General features: G+C 58.3%; 2 protein-coding genes across 51 annotated transcripts in view; one reads left to right on the forward strand and one right to left on the reverse strand.

Moving 5' to 3' along the window:
- The first annotated feature begins 937 nt into the window (after window positions 1-937).
- On the forward strand, window positions 938-19,121 carry MYBPC3 (myosin binding protein C3). Its single transcript, XM_053899761.1, has 34 exons — window positions 938-1,044; window positions 2,128-2,394; window positions 2,937-3,050; window positions 3,140-3,232; window positions 3,323-3,471; window positions 4,303-4,420; window positions 4,930-4,978; window positions 5,159-5,188; window positions 5,346-5,399; window positions 6,345-6,365; window positions 6,593-6,756; window positions 7,259-7,391; window positions 7,664-7,666; window positions 7,805-7,929; window positions 8,018-8,123; window positions 8,220-8,386; window positions 8,817-8,982; window positions 9,692-9,798; window positions 9,888-9,917; window positions 12,097-12,236; window positions 12,506-12,589; window positions 13,289-13,448; window positions 13,718-13,822; window positions 13,912-14,100; window positions 15,428-15,562; window positions 15,745-15,912; window positions 16,607-16,695; window positions 16,829-17,024; window positions 17,183-17,322; window positions 17,547-17,706; window positions 17,820-17,956; window positions 18,244-18,430; window positions 18,619-18,655; window positions 18,806-19,121. Exons 1-33 carry the CDS (start codon window positions 1,020-1,022, stop codon window positions 18,627-18,629), a joined length of 3,822 nt encoding a protein of 1,273 aa, XP_053755736.1. The 5' UTR covers window positions 938-1,019; the 3' UTR covers window positions 18,630-18,655; window positions 18,806-19,121.
- A 1,099-nt stretch (window positions 19,122-20,220) lies between these two features.
- The window catches only part of MADD (MAP kinase activating death domain), a 40,833-nt gene continuing 39,067 nt past the window's right edge, over window positions 20,221-21,986 (reverse strand). For 32 of the 50 annotated variants that reach the window (XM_053899719.1, XM_053899734.1, XM_053899745.1 and 29 more), the window contains 2 exons: window positions 21,540-21,586; window positions 20,221-21,206 (listed from right to left, as the gene is read on the reverse strand). In XM_053899719.1, coding sequence (XP_053755694.1) covers window positions 21,102-21,206; window positions 21,540-21,586 — 152 coding nt within the window. In that variant the 3' untranslated portion in view covers window positions 20,221-21,101. The remainder of the gene's footprint in view (window positions 21,207-21,539; window positions 21,587-21,986) is intronic. The other 18 variants (XM_053899753.1, XM_053899750.1, XM_053899744.1 and 15 more) reach the window with 1 other exon arrangement.

The raw sequence follows: 21,986 nt of genomic DNA on the forward strand, positions 1-21,986 counted from the left end.
ACAGGAATGGTAAGTTTGGACCACGTGGCAATGCTTGTGTACGAATTCCTCCCATGAGGGTCAGAAGGGACAAATGGCCTTTCCTGATATTGGACCTTGCTTGGAGAAAGTCACGTGTAATTTGCTTCTTTCTGTGTAGCAACCGATACCCCTGAGGTGACGGGGTGGGGGGTGGGTGGGTAGGAAGGGGGGGCAGTCACAGACGGCCAAAGTTCATAGAGGAACAGTGGGGGTGGGGATGGGAATTCAGAATATTCTGGCAGTATTTTCCGTGTGAATCCTTGTGACTTTGGCAAGAGCCATCTCTGCTTCTGGCTTCTGCTTTGAGGTTTACCCCAATACCCTTACCTGCAGACCCCGCCCAGCCCTTCCCCTTAGGTGGCACCAGCCCCCAGTACTGCTCTCTCCCCACATGGCCCTGGACTAAGCCCACCCAGGACTCTGCAGCACGAGGCCAGCCCAGAGCCCTGTGCGCCGCAGGAGAGATATTTTCATTCAGCACTTTCTGTGTGCCTGGCCCTGCTCTCGCCTTTCCATTTATAAACCCACTTAGTTCATGGAACAGTCCTACACAGTGGATGCTGCTTTCATCACCCCACTTTATAGATGAGGGAACTAAGGCACTGAGGTTAAGGAAAGGGCAGTGCCTGGTCTCAGGGCAGCCCGGCCCCAGGATCTGGATCTGTGCCAATTCACCATACAATCTCCCTGTCAGATGAACATATAGATAGGGCTTGGGGTGCCCCTGAGGCTTACCAAGGGTTAGAGGGGCAGAAGCCATCATATTGGACCCAAGGGGGAAGGGACAGGAGATAGCCAGGAACAGTGTGGCCCTGCCATCGCCCTGGAGAGCCTTGCTCTCTGGAATTTGTCTATATTTAGCAGGTGGTTGGGCAAGAGGCAGATAAGAAATCCTGGGGAGGGGGAGGGCCCCTTATATAGTGTGGGGGGACGGGTCCTGCTCAGATCCTCCTTGGGTGGCCTGTGACTGCTCAGATCCTGGTGTGATCTCTCTCAAGATGCCTGAGCCGGGGAAGAAGCCAGGTAGCCGCAGGTCTAGGGTTGGGGCTGGGTGGGGGGCCAGGAGGGCTGGGGCATCTACAATCGGGGGGTTCCTGAGTGAGTTCCTGAGTTCCTGAGTTCCTGAGAGTGGGGGCTGTCTTCTGGGTCTTTTTCTGATTCTTGGTTTCTCCTTCCCATCCTCCTGATGAGAGTGAGGGTGAACCAGGGCCAGGGGGTACAGAGTGGGCCATCACCCCAGTCTCAGGACAGAAGAGGATCCCTTCCCTATCCCCATCCCATCTCCTTCTGCAGCAAGATTAGGCCTGGGCTCGCCTTTTGGGAAAAGGCTGCCACAGGTAGGGGCCCAAATTGAGTCCAGACTTGAGCCAGTCTCGCTGAATGCTCTTGGGCAAGCCCTTGCCCTCTCTGGGTCTCAGTTTCCCTATCTGTATAAGGAGGAGTTGAGTTGGCTCTCTCCAGTTGTGATAGTCCCCGCTTTAGGAGCCTGCATTCCTTTGGCCCTCACACCTGGCGTGAAAATGCCAGTTCTTCTGTTCTGCGAGAGAATGGTCGAGAAGCCCTGATCCTGGGCCAAGGGCAGAGAAAGTCACAGGCCAGGGACTTGGTCCTGGCTTGTGCCCTTACCAAGGTCATTCAGGGCAGGGACCCAGCCCCCCAGCCCCCGGCGCCTCCCAGTCCAGCTTTATCTCAGTTGCTGATTCTCAGCCTGAGGCCCTTGGAGAACAAATTTAGCCACAATTCAAGTGGACAGAGTACCTGCCCCTTGCCAAGGGCCCCAGATGGTGGGGGAGAGAGGGAGTTGGGCTTCCCCAGGAAGGAAGGGTCAGGTATCCAAGGACATACCTAACAAAATTCTTGTGTGGAGGTTAGGACCACGGCCCTGGCTCTTCTGCCTACTGGCTGTGTGATGTTGGATAAGTCACTTGAACTCTCTGAGCCTCAGTGTCCGCATGTGAGAAATGGGCATAATAATTGCATCGGTCTCATAGAGCCACTGAAGCATTACATGAGGTGATGCCTTAAAGTGCTTTAGGAAGAAGGGATGCAGGGATGGGGTGCCTGGGCCAGCCAGTGGCTCCTGCAGCCTCCATTGGCCTATCTCAGTCTCAGCCTTCAGCAAGAAGCCAAGGTCAGTGGAGGTGGCAGCCAGCAGCCCTGCTGTGTTCGAGGCCGAGACAGAGCGGTCAGGAGTAAAGGTGCGCTGGCAGCGGGGGGGCAGTGACATCAGCGCCAGTGACAAGTATGGCCTAGCAGCCGAGGGCACGAGGCACACTCTGACAGTGCGGGACGTGGGCCCCGCCGACCAGGGACCCTACGCAGTCATCGCTGGCTCCTCCAAGGTCAAGTTTGACCTCAAGGTCATAGAAGCAGGTAAGACCCTGGTCCGCCTTCCCTAGGTTTGAGCTTCTGGGGCAGCCTGGCCATCTCTCCCTCACCCAGGGTATAGGAGGAGCCTTCCCACTTTCTTGCCTTTGCTTTGGCTGAGCCGTCTGCCAGGAATTCCCTTCCTCCCTTTTCTGCAGCAAGACCTCACTGAGTGTCCCCATGTGTCTCCCTGGCCTGTTCCAGTCATTGTGGAAGTAGGGAAAGTTCTGAGATGGATAAGGCACCACGCAGCCCTCCCTCCAGACGCCTTCTCACAGATGGGGACTCAGTGGGCTGCGTGCGCTGGCAGGGAAGCCCCTGGTTGCTGCGGGTGTGGAGGGAGCCCCTGGGGAAAGGAGGGGAGGATGGAGCCCACAGCCGCCCGGGCTGACCCACCAGGGCGTGGGCGTGCAGTCTGCGAGGGTGAGGAGGCCAGATGCACACGCTGCAGTATGTGACCAGCCTGCAAAGACTGAGGGGGACCAGGGGCAAGAGGAGGGCTCTCTGCTTAGAAGCTGCTCCACGACCCCCCACCCTTTCCCTTCCAGAGAAGGCAGAGCCTGTGCCGGGCCCTGCTCCTGCCCCTACTGAGGCTCCTGGAGGCTCCGGAGAAGCACTGGCCTCGACCACTGAGGAGGGAGGAGGCTCCCCAAGTCCCAAAGGTGAGCCGGTGCAGGGAGGGCGGTGCAGGGACGGTGAAGGCCAGCGGATGGGGTGTCCCAAGGCAGGTCACAAAGGCCTCTGCTCACAGGGTCAAGCTCAGCAGCCCCCGATGGCTCTGGTGCCTCTGATGACCCCATCGGCCTCTTTGTGATGCGGCCACAGGATGGCGAGGTGACCGCAGGTGAGTGTGGGCTGTCACACCCCGGGGTGGGGTGGGGCAGGGCACAGCAGGGCACCCGCCCAGGCCCAGCCTGTTGCCCTTTCCCTGCAGGTGGCAGCATCACCTTCTCAGCCCGCGTGGCAGGCGCCAGCCTCCTGAAACCGCCCATAGTCAAGTGGTTCAAGGGCAAGTGGGTGGACCTGAGCAGCAAGGTGGGCCAACACCTGCAGCTGCACAACAGTTACGACCGGACCAGCAAGGTGGGGCCTGTGGGCACGGCACAGTTCAGGGGCCCCCTGGAAAGAGGGCATGGGAGCCCCTGGGAGGCACCGGGGGCACAGGGGAGCCTGGGGGTCACCCTGAGACTGAAGGCACACAGGAGGTGCAAAAACGAGACCTAGGGAAGTTGGGAAGCAGGTTGGATAGCCAGGGGCACCCGGGGAAAATGGGGAGGCCCAGGAGACCTGTGGGACATGCCGGGCTTGGAGGGCGTGACAGTCTTAAGGGGGCATAATAAAACTTGTGGGGGCAGGGGGCCCAGGAAAGCTGAGGGACCTCATGAAGCATGGGGGAAGGTGGCATCAGCCAGTGAAGATGTGAACCCTCTGGATGGATGAGTATTGGAGCTCAAGGGGCCCTTCATTATACAAAGAAACCGAAGCTTGAGAGGTTGTTGCTGCTGGTCTGATGTCACTCAGAGCCAGGCCTAGAACCTGTGCTTTGATTCCCAGCTTCCGCTCCTCCCACTCTTCCACAGTCTTGGCCCAGGCAAAGGCTCCTCTGGCAGGGCAGGGCCAACGCGTTCAGTTGTGTGTGTTGTGCACTGCACAAAAGTGCCTTGTCTTAAGTGAAGGTCATTTGCCTCGTAGCCATCACAGATTTATATTTTATTACCACCTTGTGCCAGCAGATGGCAGTCATGTGTCTTGACAAGGGGCTCTTTTTCCTATTTACACAAAACCCTCACCCACAGGTTAACTAAACCCTGAGGGGTGAAAATGTTGGTGGCCATTAGCCACTCCCAGTCTCCTTTAGGAGTGAAGGGCCTTGTCTTCCGGTCCCTGGTCTCCCCTGATACCTTCCTTCTACAGGTCTACCTGTTTGAGCTGCACATCACAGATGCCCAGACTACTTTTGCAGGTGGCTACCGCTGTGAGGTTTCCACCAAGGACAAATTTGACAGCTGCAACTTCAGTCTCACTGTCCATGGTGAGGGGAGCCCTGGCGTCCTGGGCTCAGGTCCCCATGGGTCTCATCCCCCACGTCTGCCTCCATTTCCCAACACTAAGGAGGATGCCTAGTCCCAACCGGACAACCGCTGCCCACATGCCCAGTGCTGCTCATGCAGGGGCACGAGAGAAACCCATGGAGGTTCCCAGGGTTGGGGTGGGGTCTGACAGCCAAGTCCAGATCTCACCTGGATGGTGAGATGGTCCAGGCTCCTGGCACAGGTGAACAGGTGAAGGGTGAGCTGGGAGCTGAGTGGGAGATCAGCCACTGCTAAGGGGCTGGGGACCATCAACTACCCAAACTCCCTGGTACCTCTGTTCTGGAAAGGCTCAGAATGTGGGGTCCTGGGGCAGATGCCCGCTCTCAAGGGTCATGGATGGGCAGGTCTGTAATACTCGGAGACTCCGGGGTGAGCGAGGCTTCTGGGGTGTACCTCGCCCCAGGCTTCTGAAGCCTCTTCCCTGTCTCTTCTCCCTCTCTGAACACAGAGGCCGTTGGCCCTGGAGATCTGGACCTCCGATCAGCTTTTCGCCGCACGTGAGTGGTCATCTCTTCTCAGGGACGGCAGGGAGGCCAGTGCTGGGATCTGAAGCCCCTCGGGGTCAGGGCTGGGAATGATGTTGGGGGGGGGCTGTGGGGGGACAGAGCTGAAGTTGATAGTGATGGGGGACAGCAAGCTCCCCCGGGCAGCTGAAGGAACTGGTTCTAACCCCACAGGAGCCTGGCTGGAAGTGGTCGGCGGATCAGGTACCCCTCTCCCAGCCCATGCTTGTCAGACTTCGGGGGTCTGAGATGGAGCCCCCCATCCAGACAGTGTCCCTTCCTCTCCCAGTAGCTCTCCCCACCCCCACCTCCCCAAGCCTCTTCCAGTTGGGGAGGTCCTTACTGGGGTCCCTCTCCGTAGTGACAGCCACGAGGACGCTGGAACTCTGGATTTCAGCTCGCTGCTGAAGAAGAGGTGAGCCCCTGGGTAGCAGCTCCTGGGCAGATGGTGAGGCCCCATTTCAAATCCCAGCAATGCGGTTTTCCGGCTGTGTGGCCCTGAGCTGGTTACTGTACCTCTCTAAACCAATTTCCCTGTGTGTCAAATGGGATAATCCTAGGGGTGCCTGGGTGGCTCAGTCAGTAAAGTGACGACTTTGGCTCAGGTCACGATCTCACTGTTTGTGGGTTCGAGCCCTGCATCAGGCTCTGTGCTGATGGCTCAGATCCTGGAGCCTACTTCGGATTCTGTGTCTCCTCTCTCTGTCTCTCTTCCCCTTGTGCTCTGTCTCACTCTGTATCTCAAAAATAAATAAGCATTAAAAAAAAATTTGGATAATCCTGGTGTTGGGAAGAGTCAGAGGGCTCTGCAGACATGATATCTTGTGAACTAAGATCCTCCCAGGGTCCCCCACGACCCCTGATGCTTGAGTCCATGAGAGCTTGCCTCAGTAGGCTCCGGGGACTCACAAGAAGCTGGGAGGGGGCGCCAAGCTGCAGGGATTTCTCCCCCAGCCCCTCCAGCTGACTCTGTGTCCTCTCCTTCTCTCTCCTGGACCCTGCGTTGTGGCTGATGCTGCTGTGGCCTAGAGAGTAAGCATCGGGGGCCGGTGTTTGGGGGCAACAGGGTGTTGGTGGGACTCTGTACCCTGGTGACAGACAGGGCTGGGAATCAGACAGACCTGAGTGTGGATCCCCACTGCCTGGGGCGTCTCTGAGTTTTGGTTCTCCAGATACTCACCTGCCAGAGCTCAGGAGGAACAAACAAGGCCCTGTGTGGGGAAGGCCCTGCTGTGTAAATGGAGGGACACGGGCGTGGGGAGAAGGGAGGGGTGAAGGCCCATGGGCTGTGGCCCCGGGGCCTTTGTGGGCAGGTGGCCCATGCCTCTAATGGTCCACTGCCTTTTTGTCCTGCCCGGAGCAGCAGTTTCCGGAACCTAAGGTGAGTGCCTGATGAAGCCTGCGCCCCCGTCACCCCCAGTTCCACCAGGACTCCCCCATACTGAACTCGAGGTCCAAAGCCAGCCCAAGCGGCACCACCAGAGGGGTCCTGGGCCCCAGGAAGCCCTACCCCAGGGGAGGGCGGGGGGCAACAGTCCTGCCCGCCCCCCCCCCCCCCCCCCCCCCCAGCCAGAGGGGATTCCTTTGAGGCTTCTCTGCTGGACGCAGGGACCCGAGGCTGGAGGCGCCAGCCGAGGAGGACGTGTGGGAGATCCTGCGGCAGGCATCCCCCTCCGAATATGAGCGCATCGCCTTCCAGCATGGCATCACCGACCTGCGTGGCATGCTCAAGAGGCTCAAGGGCATGAAGCGAGACGAGAAGAAGAGCACAGGTTAGCCCTCTGCTGCCATGCAAGAGGAGAGGGCACACGCACACACTCACATGCGTGCACACACACATGAAAAGGTAAGAGTCAGCTTAGACCAGAGACACCACAAGAAGAGGACAGAGCACAGCTGGGCCCTCCTCACTGAGTAGAAGCCTGGGGTGTGCTGTAAAGCAGAGTCAAGAAGGAGAGAAGGTCCCTTTGGCTGCTGTCTCCCTCTCCGGCCAAGCTTCTGTCTCTCTAGGAGCCGCTAACCCTGTCCCTGAGCTGAGCAGGTGGAGGGGACCCCAAGGAAGGCAGAAGGACAAAGAGAGAGGAGACAGACACGTAGAACAGACAGAGATAATAAAGAGACAGGCACAGTGGAGATAGAGAAAATGGGGGACACAGGCAGAGTGTGGTGGGAGGACTCGGCCCAGCGGCACGGCCACCAGCCACGGTGATGCGTGTGAGCCTTCTGGGGCAGCAGGGGTGGCAGGGCAGTGGGGGTGCTGACGGACGTGCTCAGCCTTTCAGAAGAAGCTGGAGCCCGCCTACCAGGTGAGCAAGGGCCACAAGATCCGGCTGACCGTGGAGCTGGCCGACCCCGACGCCGAGGTCAAGTGGCTGAAGAATGGACAGGAGATCCAGATGAGCGGCAGGTGCGGTGGGGCTGGGGGTGGGGGGGCAGGTGCAGCCCCGGGAGCAGTGGGGGCAGGGAGGCTCCCAGCCTGCTCTCCGTGCCTCTCACGGCCGGCCGCTGCCGTGTTCTCTGTCTCTGTGTGGCTTCTGCCCTGCGTGTCTCTCCCCATTTTCCTCTCCCTGGGTCTAATTGCCCATCTTTCTGTTTCTGCCTGTCTCTGTTCCTCGCCCTTTTGCTCCGGGTCTCGCTTCCTCCCGCCTGGATGCTCCCGTGGCCCCTTCTGCTCCACAGCAAGTAAGGCCCAGCTCCGGGAAGGAAGGCTCGGGGGTGGGGGCACCGTCCGACGGGAGGAGGGGGTTGGACCGGGCACCTGGGACACACGAGGTGAGTGACGGCTGTCCATCCATGCCCCGCCCCCGGCCCCCGGCGCAGGTACATCTTCGAGTCCGTGGGTGCCAAGCGCACGCTGACCATCAGCCAGTGCTCGCTGGCCGATGACGCGGCCTACCAGTGCGTGGTGGGCGGGGAGAAGTGCAGCACCGAGCTGTTCGTCAAAGGTGGGCCTGGACCGGGGCCCCTGGGAGGCTGGGACCCTGCGGGGAGGGTGCACAGGGCTCGGCCATCTACGTTCTCCTTGCTCGCCAGAGCCCCCCGTGCTGATCACTCGGCCCCTGGAAGACCAGCTGGTGATGGTGGGGCAGCGGGTGGAGTTCGAGTGCGAAGTGTCTGAGGAGGGGGCCCAGGTCAAGTGGTGAGTGCCAGAGGCACCGGGGCGTGGGCAGGGCTGGGGGGCCTGCGGGCATCCCCAAAGGAGGCCTCGGGCACTTACTGCCCGCCCACCGGCCAGGCTGAAGGATGGGGTGGAGCTGACCAGGGAGGAGACCTTCAAATACCGGTTCAAGAAGGACGGGCAGAGACACCACCTCATCATCAACGAGGCGACGCTGGAGGACGCGGGGCACTACGCGCTGCGCACCAGCGGGGGCCAGGCGCTGGCCGAACTCATCGTTCAGGGTGAGGCCCCGGGGGGTGGGGTGGGGGGGTAGCACAGGAGGCTTCAAGGCCCTGGGCGCCCTCGGCCCCAGCACCACCCCCGGCCGTGTTTGGGAATCAGGCAAACCCAGGATGGAGGCCTGTGTGACCTTGGGCAGGTCACTCTGACACACCGAGCCTCGCCATTCTCATCTGTAAAATGGGGGTGCCGAGGTGGCCACCTCAGAGAGTACTGGGAGGGCCAGATGGGCCTGGTTAGTGTCGCCCCGCACCACACACACACTTGAGCTTCCTCGTGCACACCGTCCCATCATCGCAGGCACACATGAATCACACTCACGCGTGCACACGCGGGTTTTCACATGCCTGTGTGATCTCCACACAGATTCACGCCCACACCCACACACACCCTCCCCGGCTCACTGGCTCTGCCCTGTCCTCCGCCCCCCAGAGAAAAAGCTGGAGGTGTACCAGAGCATCGCAGACCTGACCGTGGGTGCAAAGGACCAGGCGGTGTTCAAGTGTGAAGTGTCCGATGAGAACGTGCGGGGCGTGTGGCTGAAGAACGGGAAGGAGCTGGTGCCCGACAGCCGCGTAAAGGTGTCCCACATTGGGCGGTGAGTGTGCAGAGCTGGGCCCCAATGCAAACGGGGCAGGCAGATGGGGAGAGCAGAGACTGAGACAGAGAGAGAGAGACAGAGGGAGAAACAGACAGACACTAGAGACACATAGGGAGACAGGGAAAAACAGGGAGAGACAGAGAAAGAGAGAGATAGAGACAGTGAGACAGAGAGGGACAGGAAGAGACACACGAATAGACACAGGACACAGACTGAGATAGAGAGACAGAGAGAGAGGGAGAGACAGGAGCATACAGAAGAGAATCCTGCAGAGGCAGAGGACAGAAAGAGAGAAGTAGGGAGAGAGACAGACAGGCTGGGAGTTCCCCCGGCCCCCTCCCCGCAGGTCATGGCCAGGGCAGGGCAGCAGGCAGCCAGGCCAGCTCTGGCCAAGGGCCCTCACTCTCTCCCACTCTCTTACTCATGCCTCGAGCATCTGCACCGGCCCGTGCTGGGTCCAAGGTCACAGAGATTAGTGACAGCAGCCCCCGATCAGTCTCTAAAGGCCCAGCCAAGGGGCACTTGTACATTGCCTACCTCTGAAAACACGCGAGGGAGCTAGAAAGCCAAAAATAGAGAAAGAGAGCATTTAAAATACCAGCACCCCACTGAGCTAAGGCGGGGCAGGGGCCCTCTGGAGCCCTGACTACCACGAGACTGGGGTGTGTGGTCCAGTGGGCTCCCCTGAGCCACTACATCCCTGCAGAGTCCACAAACTGACCATTGACGACGTCACGCCTGCCGACGAGGCGGACTACAGCTTTGTGCCTGAGGGCTTCGCCTGCAACCTGTCAGCGAAGCTCCATTTCATGGGTGAGCGGGCGCCTGGGCCAGGTGGGGGCCCCGTCGCCGGGCTCTGCCTGTGCCCAGCCCCGTGCCACACAATCTCCCTTCTCTTGCAGAGGTCAAGATTGACTTCGTGCCCAGGCAAGGTGAGTCGCGGGACCTCCTCCCCATGCCCACTCCACCCATGTCCCTCTCCACTCACAGAGGGAAGAGCAAGGAAGCTGGAGTGGGGACCCCAAGACCCAAGCCCCAGCTCTGTCAGTCAGAACCATGGGCCAATTATAATCTCTATGCACCTCAGTTTCCTATTCTCTGAAGTGGGAATCCTGACGTGCCTCCTCCACGGGGTGTAGGAAAGATGAGACGAGAAGATGTGAGATTTCATTATTAATTTTCTGCTTTTAGAAGTACCCCTCCTTCTTTTATTTTTATTTATTTATTTATTTATTTTTTAATGTTTATTTATTTTTGAGACAGAGAGAGACAGAGCATGAATGGGGGAGGGGCAGAGAGAGAGAGAGAGAGACACAGAATCGGAAGCAGGCTCCAGGCTCTGAGCCATCAGCCCAGAGCCTGATGCGGGGCTTGAACTCACGAACCGTGAGATCGTGACCTGAGCTGAAGTCAGACGCTCAACCGACTGAGCCACCCAGGCGCCCCACCCCTCCTTCTTTTAGATTAAACATCAAGCATCTATCCTAACTTCAGGAGGGTAGTCCGGGCTGAAGCATGCTCTAGGTCAGGGCTTTCCAAACTAAGTTCATTCATTGAATAGGGATACTCCATTTAAAAAGGGTTCCATGCTCTTGCACTGTTGGTGGGAATGCAAATTTGTGCAGCCGCTCTGGAAAGCAGTGTGGAGGTTCCTCAGAAAATTAAAAATAGGCCTACCCTATGACCCAGCAATAGCACTGGTAGGAATTTACCCAAGGGATACAGGAGTACTGATGCATAGGGGCACTTGTACCCCAATGTTTATAGCAGCACTCTCAACAATAGCCAAATTATGGAAAGAGCCTAAATGTCCATCAACTGATGAATGGATAAAGAAATTGTGGTTTATATACACAATGGAATACTATGTGGCAATGAGAAAGAATGAAATATGGCCTTTTGTAGCAACGTGGATGGAACTGGAGAGTGTGATGCTAAGTGAAATAAGCCATACAGAGAAAGACAGATACCATATGGTTTCAGTCTTATGTGGATCCTGAGAAACTTAACAGAAACCCATGGAGGAGGGGAAGGAAAAAAAAAAAAAAAGAGGTTAGAGTGGAAGAGAGCCAAAGCATAGGAGACTGTTAAAAACTGAGAACAAACTGTGGGTTGATGGGGGGGTGGGAGGGAGGGGAGGAGGGTGGGTGATGGGTACTGAGGAGGGCACCTTTTGGGATGAGCACTGGGTGTTGTATGGAAACCAATTTGACAATAAATTTCATATATTGAAAAAAAAACACTATTTCCAGCAAAAAATAAAAAAAAAATAAAAAGGGTTCCATGGTTGGAGGGGCACCTGGGTGGCTCAGTCGGTTAAGCGTCCGACTTCGGCTCAGGTCATGATCTTGCAGTTTGTGAGTTCAAGCCCCGCGTCAGGTCCATGCTGACAGCTCAGAGCCTGGGCCTGCTTTGGATTCTGTCTCCCACTTTCTCTGTTCCTTCCCTGCTTGCACACGCGCGCGCGCTCTCTCTCTCTCTCTCTCAAAAAAAAAATAAATAAAATAAATAAGCATTAAAAAAGGTATATGTAAGTGATGAGCCACTGGATTCTACTCCTGAAGCCAAGGCCACACTGTATGTTAACTAACCTGAGAATTTAGGGGGAAACAAAAAGGGTTCCATGGTGAAGTCAGTTTGAGAATCACTGAACACTCGGGCCACCTCCTGCTGACTCAGAAGCATCTCAAAGGCTCTGGAAAATCCTGTGGTGAAGAAATGTGCTTAACTCTGTTTCATCCAGGGCCTCCTCATCGATTTGGCCGTGGAAACTTCTTTTTCTTTTTTCTGGCAAGACACTGGTGTTCCTCCTAAATGCAGTCTGAGAAATGCTACAGTAGGCGACCCGGTGTTACAAACTTCCCTGGAACTTCCAGGGGGGATGGAAAGGTCCTAGATCTTGACCTGGTGGTGGTTGCACAGGTGTATACAATTGTGACACCTCAGCGAGCCATATGCTCAAATCTTGGCATCTTCTTGAATGGAAATTATATGTCAGTCGAATTGATTAAAAAACAACCACCAGGGGCATGGACTCCTTCCAGTTTCCGCCTCTTTCATGACGCTAGGGCCCCTGCCCCTTTTTCTGACCTATGCCATCTTCCCCCCCAGAACCTCCCAAGATCCACCTGGACTGCCCGGGCCGCAAGCCGGATACCATTGTGGTTGTGGCTGGGAACAAGCTACGCCTGGATGTCCCTATCTCTGGGGACCCCGCTCCCACTGTGATTTGGCAGAAGACCCTCACACAGGTACTGTGGATCCCTCCTCCACTTCCCCATCTGTAAAATGGGTGCGTGGGACCAACGGGTGTTGGCATCGGCTCCCCATCCCACAAGTGCACACCCTACAACTGGCTACCCGCTGGGAGTGCAGAGGCTCAGCTGGCTGGGAGGCGGGCAAGGTGGGCAGCAGAATGTGGGTGGGCAAAGGGGGGCCAGAGGGGCCGCTGGGCAGGGATGATACCCTCCAGGCTGAGTCAGCCCCTCTTCCCCCTGCTTCCCTCCTGCTCTGTTCCCAGAAGAACAAGGTCCCAGCAGGGCCATCCCTGGATGCCCCAGGGGAGGATGCAGGTGACAGTGACGAGTGGGTGTTTGACAAGAAGGTGAGTGAGGCTGATGGTGGGATCCAGCTCGTTTGCCTCCCGTGATTTTCTGCCTACACGGTTTCCACCCTTTGGTGAGGTCTCCGTGAAGCCACCATGTCTGGCCAGCTGTGTTCCTGCCCCAGGGATGGTCTACGTGGGATCCTCATGCCTCGGTCAGGCACAAGTTCCCTGAACATTGCTGGGAAGCCCTCATGACCGGGCTGTTCCCAAAGCTCCCGTCTCCCGGGGCCGACCTTGACTTTGTACTTCTTCCCGACTGGAGAGGGGGTTTCCCTGGCACTTTTCTGTCAGAGCAGCTGCCTGGGCACCACTCGGGTCAGCTCTTCCTCCTCCAGGCACAGTTGACCCCTCCACCCACCTGAGGTCTTTCGGGATCCTCAGCTCTGTAAGGTCATGTGATTTCCATTTGGCAGATGAGAAAACTGAGGCACAGAGAAAATCGGTGATTGCCTAAAGCTCCGTGATAAAGCCAGACCTAGAGCCCAAGCCCCTGGCCCCAGTGCTTTGCCCACGGCGAGCGCTAAACAAAGCTGTCTGGACTCGGTGCTCACAAGAGTGCAGTTTCCGCTCAAGCTACATCTGCTCCCGGGACCCCGTGCGGAGTTCTGTTCCTATCTCTGGCCATTGCACGGGCTGTCAAAGCCTGTGGTTCTGACTTGGCCCTTCTCCCCCACTTCCCCTCCCCCCCCAACCCAGCTGCTGTGTGACACCGAGGGCCGGGTGCGGGTGGAGACCACCAAGGACCGCAGCATCTTCACTGTCGAGGGGGCAGAGAAGGAAGACGAGGGTGTCTACGTTGTCACGGTGAAGAACCCCGTGGGCGAGGACCAGGTCAACCTCACAGTCAAGGTCATCGGTGAGGCTGGCTGGCCTGGGGCCACCAGGGAGGCCCGTCCATTTACTCGCTTAGCCACGTGACAAACATCACGGGCATGCTCTCAGCTCCATGGAGAGGATTGGGATGAGGACATGGGGTGAATGTGGGCAGTGGGGAGCTATGAAAAGCATTGGTCACAGGCTGGTGACACGATCAGAACTGCATTCTGGAAGCATCTGTGGGGTGGTGGGGGCAGGCAGCCTTGGCCCTGGGCCCTGGGCGGGGCTGATGTGGGTCCATCCCTCCAGATGTGCCAGATCCTCCCACGGCCCCCAAGATCAGCAATGTGGGTGAGGACTCCTGCACCGTGCAGTGGGAGCCGCCTGCCTACGACGGGGGGCAGCCGGTCCTGGGTGAGTGCAGGGCACGGGGATAGAGCTCAGGGCCGGGGTTGTGGGGCAGGCTGGGCCCCAGACCAGAGCTCCCGTCTCCCCTTCATCAGGCTACATCCTGGAGCGCAAGAAGAAGAAGAGCTTCCGGTGGATGCGGCTGAACTTTGACCTGCTGCAGGAGCTGAGCCACGAGGCACGGCGCATGATTGAGGGCGTGGTGTATGAGATGCGAGTCTACGCGGTCAATGCCATCGGCATGTCCAGGCCCAGCCCTGCCTCCCAGCCCTTCATGCCTATTGGTGAGCCTGCCTGGCCTGGCACTGCCCCACGCCCTCCCTGGTCAGAAGCAGCTGCTCTGTGGGCGGCCACCGCACTAGGCATTTACATCCGGGTCCCTTTTAAAAGGCTCCCTCGGGGATAATCCTTTTCATTTCACAGAGGAAGGAAGTGAGGCTCTGAGAAGTTAGAAGACTTGCTCAAGGTCACCTAGCTGGTAGGGGTGGAGCTGAGCCTCTCACCACTCTGTTGCTGCCTCTCAGGCCTCACTCTCCACATCTGTAAAATGGGGATAATGACAGTATCTACTTCATGGAACTGAGGTTAGGGTGAAATGAGATAACGCAGGCAGAACATCTGGCATACAGCAGGTGCTCAATAAATGTTAACTGTCCCCTCTTCCCCACTCCCTTCAAGCAGGGTTTGTCATATATGGGATAGGGTGAGGGCACTGGGCGCCTTGGGGTCTAAGAGGCGTGGGTCTGTCTCCACCACCCCCAGGAGGGCCATCTGGGGTCACTGCCCTGAAGTCGCCATTTCCTCATCTGAGTCATGGGGGTCGAGAGGGTGGAAGGGATGCTGACAGGTGTGTCAGGCTCTCAAGGACAGCTGTCCCTACCAGGATGTGGGAGCGGAGGTGGGGGGGTGGCTGTCTGTGGCATGGGCAGAAGCCACCCCCTGCCCAAGGACCCAGCACGGCTTGGGGAGATGGAGGCAAGGGGTGGGGGTGGGGGGGACTGTGGGGAGAAGGGTCCAGGCCTCTCTCTTTAGAGACTGGCTTCCAGTCAGTCAACTATTAGCTGTTAGTCAACTCGCCCGATCATACAGTGCCAGGAAATCTCGTTTCCAGCTAGTTTTTCTTTAACTTACATTTATAGCATTTCCTGTGTTGTCTGACAGAAGGGGCTCCTTCTAAGCATGTTTGTGCTCTTTTGGGTATCTATTCCTATTTAGCGCTCTATTTTTTTTTTTTTTTTTTTTTTGAGAAGGAGAGAAGAGGCAGGGAAAGAGAATCGTAAGCAGGCTCCATGCCCAGCGTGGGGCCTGAAGTGGGGCTCAGTCTCACGTGAGACCATGACCTGAGCGGAAATGAAGTCTACCGCCTAACGACTGAGCCACCCAGGCGGCCCTAGGCTCTCTTTTGTAATTGCTGTGTTTGTTTGTAAGCCTATCTAGAGACAGGTCTTTTAGTGGGAGCTGAAATAATTCTGACACCCCTCGAATAAGCCAGACTAAGGGCAAGTGTCCCTGCGTGACCGGTGGCCCGTTGAGGGTCTGGGTCAGAGCCCTTCCCTTTCCCCCAGTGGTGTAGGCTCACTCAGACCCCTCTCTGACTCCGCCTCTGCCTAGGCCCCCCCAGTGAGCCCACCCACCTGGCCGTGGAGGATGTCTCAGACACCACCGTCTCCCTCAAGTGGCGGCCCCCGGAGCGGGTGGGAGCCGGAGGCTTGGATGGCTACAGCGTGGAGTATTGCCGGGAGGGCTGTGAGTGCCCCTGCCCAGCCCCGGGCCCTCACCCAGCACCCTCCTCTGAATTGCCCCCCTCGGACCGGCACCTGTCACCCTGTTCGACCCCTCTTTACGGCAGAAGCCCCAGACAGCCACCGGAGGGCGGGCAGTGGGGTGGGCCCTTGATGTTGATGCTGCCCACGGGCTTCCCCGGCCAGGCTCGGAGTGGGTAGCTGCCCTGGAGGGGCTGACAGAACACACCTCGTTGCTGGTGAAGGACCTGCCCACGGGGGCCCGGCTCCTCTTCCGTGTGCGGGCGCACAATATGGCGGGGCCCGGGGCCCCCATCGCCACCAAGGAGCCCGTGACGGTGCAGGAGATACTGCGTGAGTGGCCCTTGCGCAGTCACAGGACAGACCTGCCGCTGACATCCTGGCCGTTGGGGTCGGTGGAAGTGGGGACATCCCGGGAGACCCTACTGGAGAGAGGGACAGGAGAGTCTGAGCCTTTATTCACGCCCCAGGCCCAGGGAAAACATTCGGAGAGGGTTCCCTGGGCTTTTTTGCATCAACCCCTAGTTCTGGGACAGGGAAAATGTAGGCCTTTGAGCTTTGTTCTCTGAGCCTCTCAGTTCAACAGGTAGGTATTGTCCTCGTGTTCATAATTTAGCGTCATTGGGCCATCTGGGATCCACTCCCCATTCCTCTATTCCCAGCAAAGGATCAATCATGTAAAGATTGGTTCTCAAAGCGGAAAGAGGCAGCAGACTGGGGCAGAAACAGCCTGCAGGACAGGGATAGAGTCCAAAAGTCTACATTTGCATCCTGGCCTGTGACTTCCTAACTGCGTGACCTCGAACAAGTTGCTCACCCTCTCTGATCCCTCCCTCTTACAGCGGTGTGGTGAGGTGGAGATAGAAGCAGGGGTTCCGTAGACCATCTGGGGCTGGGACAGGGGGAGCTGAGGGCGGGGCGTTTTCCTCAGCCATAGCCTTCTGGGCCCTGCCTCGGGAGGGGAGGAGCTGTAGCGCTCCCCAGGGCTGAGCCCTCCCTTGCTGAGCTGCCCACTTGGCACCCGCAGAGCGGCCACGGCTCCAGGTGCCCCGGCACCTGCGCCAGACCATCCAGAGGAAGGTCGGGGAGCCCGTGAACCTCCTCATTCCTTTCCAGGTAGGGCTGGCCCCCTCTCTGTGCCCTGGTGTGTCATCCTTGCCTAGCGGGTAGAGGAGTTTCAGGGGCTGACCAGACCCTGAGATGCCACCCAGTCGTGCCAGGCTTGGGGGTGAGCTGTCCCTCCCTGCAGGGCAAGCCCCGGCCTCAGGTGACCTGGACCAAAGAGGGGCAGCCACTGGCAGGCGAGGAGGTGAGCATCCGCAACAGCCCCACGGACACCATCCTGTTCATCCGGGCTGCTCGCCGCACCCACTCTGGCACCTACGAGGTGATGCTGCGGATCGAGAACATGGAGGACAAGGCCACGCTGGTCCTGCGGGTCGTTGGTGCGTGGCACTGGGGCCCCCTCTCTGAGATGCCCAGAGACCCTGCAGAAGGTGGCAGGCCAGGTCCAGGCTGGCGGGGGTGAGGGGGCCTCCCAGGGCTCTCTGTTTGTACTCCAGCAGTCTCAGGAGGTCTGTTCCGGCTGGTCTCTCTCCTGCAGACAAGCCAAGCCCTCCCCAGGATATTCGGGTCACTGAGGCATGGGGTTTCAATGTGGTTCTGGAGTGGAAGCCACCCCAAGATGATGGTAACACAGAGATCTTGGGTTACACAGTACAGAAAGCTGACAAGAAGACCATGGTGAGCCTGGGTTCTGGGCCCCCCATATGTACCCTCCCCAGGGCCAGGCACACCCGGGCCCCAGCTTTCTCCCCTGACCTTAGAATGGGTCTGCTTTTCATCCTTCCTCTCTGATCTGGTTCCCTCCACAGTTGGGGTACAGACACCAGGGGTACCCAAAAGAGGCCCCTGGCAGGGAGTAGGGCCTGACCCCCAGAGACCCTCCCTTTCCTCCACACCCCCAGGAGTGGTTCACTGTCTTGGAACATTACCGTCGCACTCACTGTGTCGTCTCGGAGCTCATCGTTGGCAACGGCTACTACTTCCGGGTCTTCAGCCATAACGCGGTGGGGCCCAGTGACAACGCGGCCACCACCAAGGAGCCTGTCTTTATCCCCAGACCAGGTGCTGTACCTTTACTCCCACCCCCAGGAGGAGCTGGGGCAGGGAGGCGGTAGGAACAGGGAGGGGGCCTAGCGTGGTGTGGCACTCTTGGTGCAAAGTCTTATCACCCACAGGCATCATATATGAGCCACCCAACTACAAGGCCCTGGACTTCTCCGAGGCCCCGAGCTTCACTCGCCCTCTGGTGAACCGCTCAGTCATTGCTGGCTACAATGCTACCCTCTGCTGTGCTGTCCGGGGTAGCCCCAAGGTAGACAGTTTGGGATCCTGATCCAGGCAGACTCAGGAGGCAGGGTTTGGAGGCTCCAACCTCCATCGGTCCTCTCCCCAGCCTTTCCCTGCTTTCTACTGCCCAGGGGCGCAGGGCCGGGCTCCTCTCCCTGAGCAGGGCCTCGGCACTCTCTATTGGCTCCCTGTTCATTCCCTGCTTAGGCATAGTTTGGATTCCAGCGGGAGCCCCTAGAATACAAACAGGTTCCTGCCAGGTCTCCTGTCAACCTGAGATGGTCTCCCTCCCTCCCATTACCTGATTTATAGCCCAAGGTTTCCTGGTTCAAGAATGGCCTGGACCTGGGAGAAGATGCCCGCTTCCGCATGTTCAGCAAGCAGGGAGTGTTGACCTTGGAGATCAGAAAGACCTGCCCCTTTGATGGGGGCGTCTATGTCTGTAGGGCCACCAACTTACAAGGCGAGGCACAGTGTGAGTGCCGCCTAGAAGTACGAGGTGAGGAGCCCATAGGGCCAGGGCCCAGGGTGGTGGAGGCAGGGAACCAGCTGGGACTGTGCTGGCCTGGGCCATGCGGTGGCTCTGAGAGCAATGACCCTGTCTTGTCCAACACGTGTACTGGTTTCTGGGCTTTGCTCTCAGAGCTGAGAAACACACATGTGACGTGGCCTCCTCCTCCCCTACAGTGCCTCAGTGATCCGGCTGGCTCCCGGAGAGGGCCAGGTATGTACTCCAAGTCACCCCGACACCACCACCCAGGTCAGAGGCTGAGCCCTGGCCCTTGGTTCAGGGGCAGCCATCAGGAAGTGGGGGCGCAGGTGCCTCCATGCAAGATTTCGGTGCAGCTCATTCACAAGGGAACCTGTGTTACAGGTGCCACAGGATGCCAGCCCATGTACTGGGAGCCTGGAAGGAAGCCGGACAAGCCGCCTTCTGCTGCTGGATATGTGTGTGCAAGTGTGTATCTTAGGGTTGGGCTAGTGGAAGCATCAGTAGGGCAGTGCAATTAAGGTGAGCGGGCCTGGGGGGCTCGGCACACGGACTGAACTGAGCTCCCACTGGAAGCTCTCAGGTCTTTGGGACAAATGGGTGGTAGGCTCAGCAAATGGTGGTTGGGGACAGGCCTTTCTGGCCTGCCATGTCTTCTCAATGTATAAGGGCAATAAAAGATCAGTGCAGTCACAGGGAACTGACTCTTCTTGTCCAACGCATTTTTCACAAAAAGCACAGGGAAATATACTTGACCTTCAGAGCAAAATCCCAGGTATTCTGTCTCATGAATGAGTTGAATGAAGCTGAGAGTGGAATCCTACATTCATAAAACACTAGAAGAAACCTCAGCCTTCCCCCACTTGTGTATGTCCTTCTGATGAGGAAACTGAAGCGCTGTGATGGAAGGAAACCCGGGGCTCTCCCGCCTGGTCCCCTGTGCTCTGTACTGCCTTTGTCCTGGGGACCTGTGGTTGCAGCAGCCTGGATGTGGGGCAGTGCTGAACTTCCATGTGGTTCTGTGCCCATAGGGTCTGGGAAGGAGCCGCGCCAGGCTGCTTCGGGGTCCCAGTATGCAACAAGTCCACGGCCCTTCCACATCTGCTTCCAGTGGGAGAGGGTGGTCCTGTCCGGTGCAAGATATTGGGAACCAGGGGCCTCCTCTGCTCTTCCTTTCCCCGTAGGGAGCCTAAATCCAATTATCAGTCTACTTTTGGGAGGAAGAAGCCAGCCAGCCGGTCTCAGAGTGCCCTGATAGTGTGGACGGTCTTTCTTGTCCAGGTAGCACCAGAGGATTTTCCATGGCATAGAAAAAAAAATTCCAGGAAGCCTGGTCCTAGGGTTGCTTCTCTTAAGAGTCCCACCCAACCTAAGGCACTCCTGGCCAAGAGCCCTGAGCCCGGGCTCCAGGCTCTGTGAGACGCCCTGGCCAAGTCATGCCACCTCTCTGGACCGCACCTGTGAGGGGCAAGGGGGGCCCTGGTTTTTTCCTTCACTGCTAAATGAATCTCTCTGCTCAAATGTCTAAGCCCAGTTTGGCTGCTTCCTCCAGTGGCCAGTCCTTAGCAGGGCAGCCCTTGGGGGGCTGGGCGGGGGGCATAGGGCAGGAAGCCCCTCCCATAGCCTCTTCCTGGAAGCGGGGTGGGAGGCTGGGGCTTCAGCATGCCAGGACTCCAATGCGCATGATCTCATCTCCCTCCTTCTAGGCCTGAGATGCCTCTGTAGAGTCCAGGGAAAGCCTTCCTCAGGCCTGGGCGGAGAGGAGGCGTCATTAAATACAAGGCGGTCAGGAGCCCGAGGAGAGTTAAGGACATTTATTTCACATTCACACATCTGTACATTTTTTATAAATAATGTAGAGCTGAAATATGTACAATCACCTCTTGCCCACTCCCAGGCCATCCCTCCCTTCCAGCACCCAGCTGCCTGCAGACACGGACGTGTACACTGAGCTCACCTCTCCCCTACCTGGTTCCCGGGCATGGTAGCCAGTGGTCTCTGGGACTCTCCCAGCCCAACCACTCTGATCTCTCATGCCGAGGCAAAGCAGACCTTAGGGAAATTGCTGCTCAGCGAGAAGGAGCCCCTCGGTGCGGCTCCACTGCAGTGGGAAGCCGTGGCAGGCGGCAGCTACGGGCTTGGGAAACGCGTAAGGAAGGAGGGAGGCTGCCACTGACTCTGCTGCCCCGTGACTCTCCCGGCCTTTCCCTGCCCACCCCTTCTCTGGAGGACAGGTCTCAAGCTCCCCTCACTCTGCACCGAGTGGGCCTTCGCCCAGGACCCAGTCACGCCGGATCAGAGGAGACGGACAGCCAGAGTCCTGCACTGGAGGGTCATAACACCAAGGACGAGGAACCACGACACAAATGTCTCAGGGACACGCAAGGTTGGGCTCGTACTGTACTCAGAGTTCTTACAAGCCATCGGCCCAAAAGACAGACAGACATCACTCTTGAGCCCTGAGGGGACAGGAGGCTGGTCTCCTGGGAGTGGAGAGGGAGCAGGGGGAGGAAACCGGCTGAGTCCTGTGACAGACACTAAGACACGCTGAAACACACAACTCTGGACCGACTAAGCCACGGCTAGGGGCTCGCAGAGGACACGCGCGCGCGGCACGGTGCGCTTGCGGACGGCAGACGCAAGCACGTCCCCCGGGCTGGGGGGCTCTCGACCCCTCCCATCAGCTCGAGACGGGCCGGGGTGGGGTCCTGAGATCTTCCTCACTGCTACGGACTGCGGCCACATACGAGAAGAGACACAACACAGAGTAGCAGATCTCATGGGCCTAGAGGGAAGAGAAAACCAGACGGATCAAGTTCCTGAGATTCCGGCATCACCACGCGTGGAGGTCTGCCAAGCAGGAAACTCTGCCCTCACACGGGGCTCGGGGCTCACAGCTGGCCGGCGGGAGAGGGGATCTGCGCGCGTGTCTCTCTCTCCCAGGGCCGAAGACTGGTTTCGGCTTCAGCTGGACCTGTGGCATCTCGACCAAACTCAGCTCTCAAACCATTCCTAGTGCCCCGTACCCCATGCTCTCAGAGGGCCCACCCACTCCTGTCTGAAGGTCCCCAGGGAGCCCTGCGCACACTGGCCTGCCGGGGTTGGGCGGCACACTCACCATCGGTGTCTTGTACTTGTGGCTCACCACTTCTTTAATTTCAGGAACTAAAACCGGACGGGCAAGAGACAAAACAGAAAGTTCAAAACTAAGAGCGGTAGTGCCAGGCTCTCCCAGGCGGCAGCGCCCGGCACCAGGGTCCCCTTCCCCACCGTGGCATGTCCCAGCGGCTGTGGCGGCTCAGGCCATGCCAGCTTCTGTCCAGCTGCTGCTGGATGAGAGGCCGCTGCCCCAGACTCCTCAGCCAGACCTCTGAGGCCTGCTGTGGCTCCCTGTGCCATGGCTGTGACTCTACCCACTTCCTGGAGAGCCTCAGCAGGGGAGCGGGCTGGCCTCTCACCAGCCTGTTCACTGCCACTGTCCAGGGCCCTGCGGAGCTGCGGTGGGGCGTTCCCACGTTTTGGCTGAGAGTTGTCTCTAGCCTGTGCCTCTCGCCGTGCTGAGATG

The sequence above is a fragment of the Panthera pardus genome, unplaced genomic scaffold (assembly GCF_024362965.1).
Source record: "Panthera pardus isolate Hobbes unplaced genomic scaffold, ASM2436296v1 HiC_scaffold_12, whole genome shotgun sequence".
In the NCBI taxonomy this organism is placed as follows: Eukaryota; Metazoa; Chordata; class Mammalia; order Carnivora; family Felidae; genus Panthera; species Panthera pardus.

What these genes read in the sequence shown, in the direction of transcription:
- MYBPC3 (XM_053899761.1), top strand. Translation starts at nt 1,020, where the DNA reads ATGCCTGAGCCGGGGAAGAAGCCAG. An exon ending in AGTGGGTGTTTGACAAGAAG is followed by an intron (nt 12,590 to 13,288) that starts GTGAGTGAGGCT and finishes CCCCCAACCCAG; the next exon opens with CTGCTGTGTGACACCGAGGG. An exon ending in TGTCTTTATCCCCAGACCAG is followed by an intron (nt 17,707 to 17,819) that starts GTGCTGTACCTT and finishes TATCACCCACAG; the next exon opens with GCATCATATATGAGCCACCC.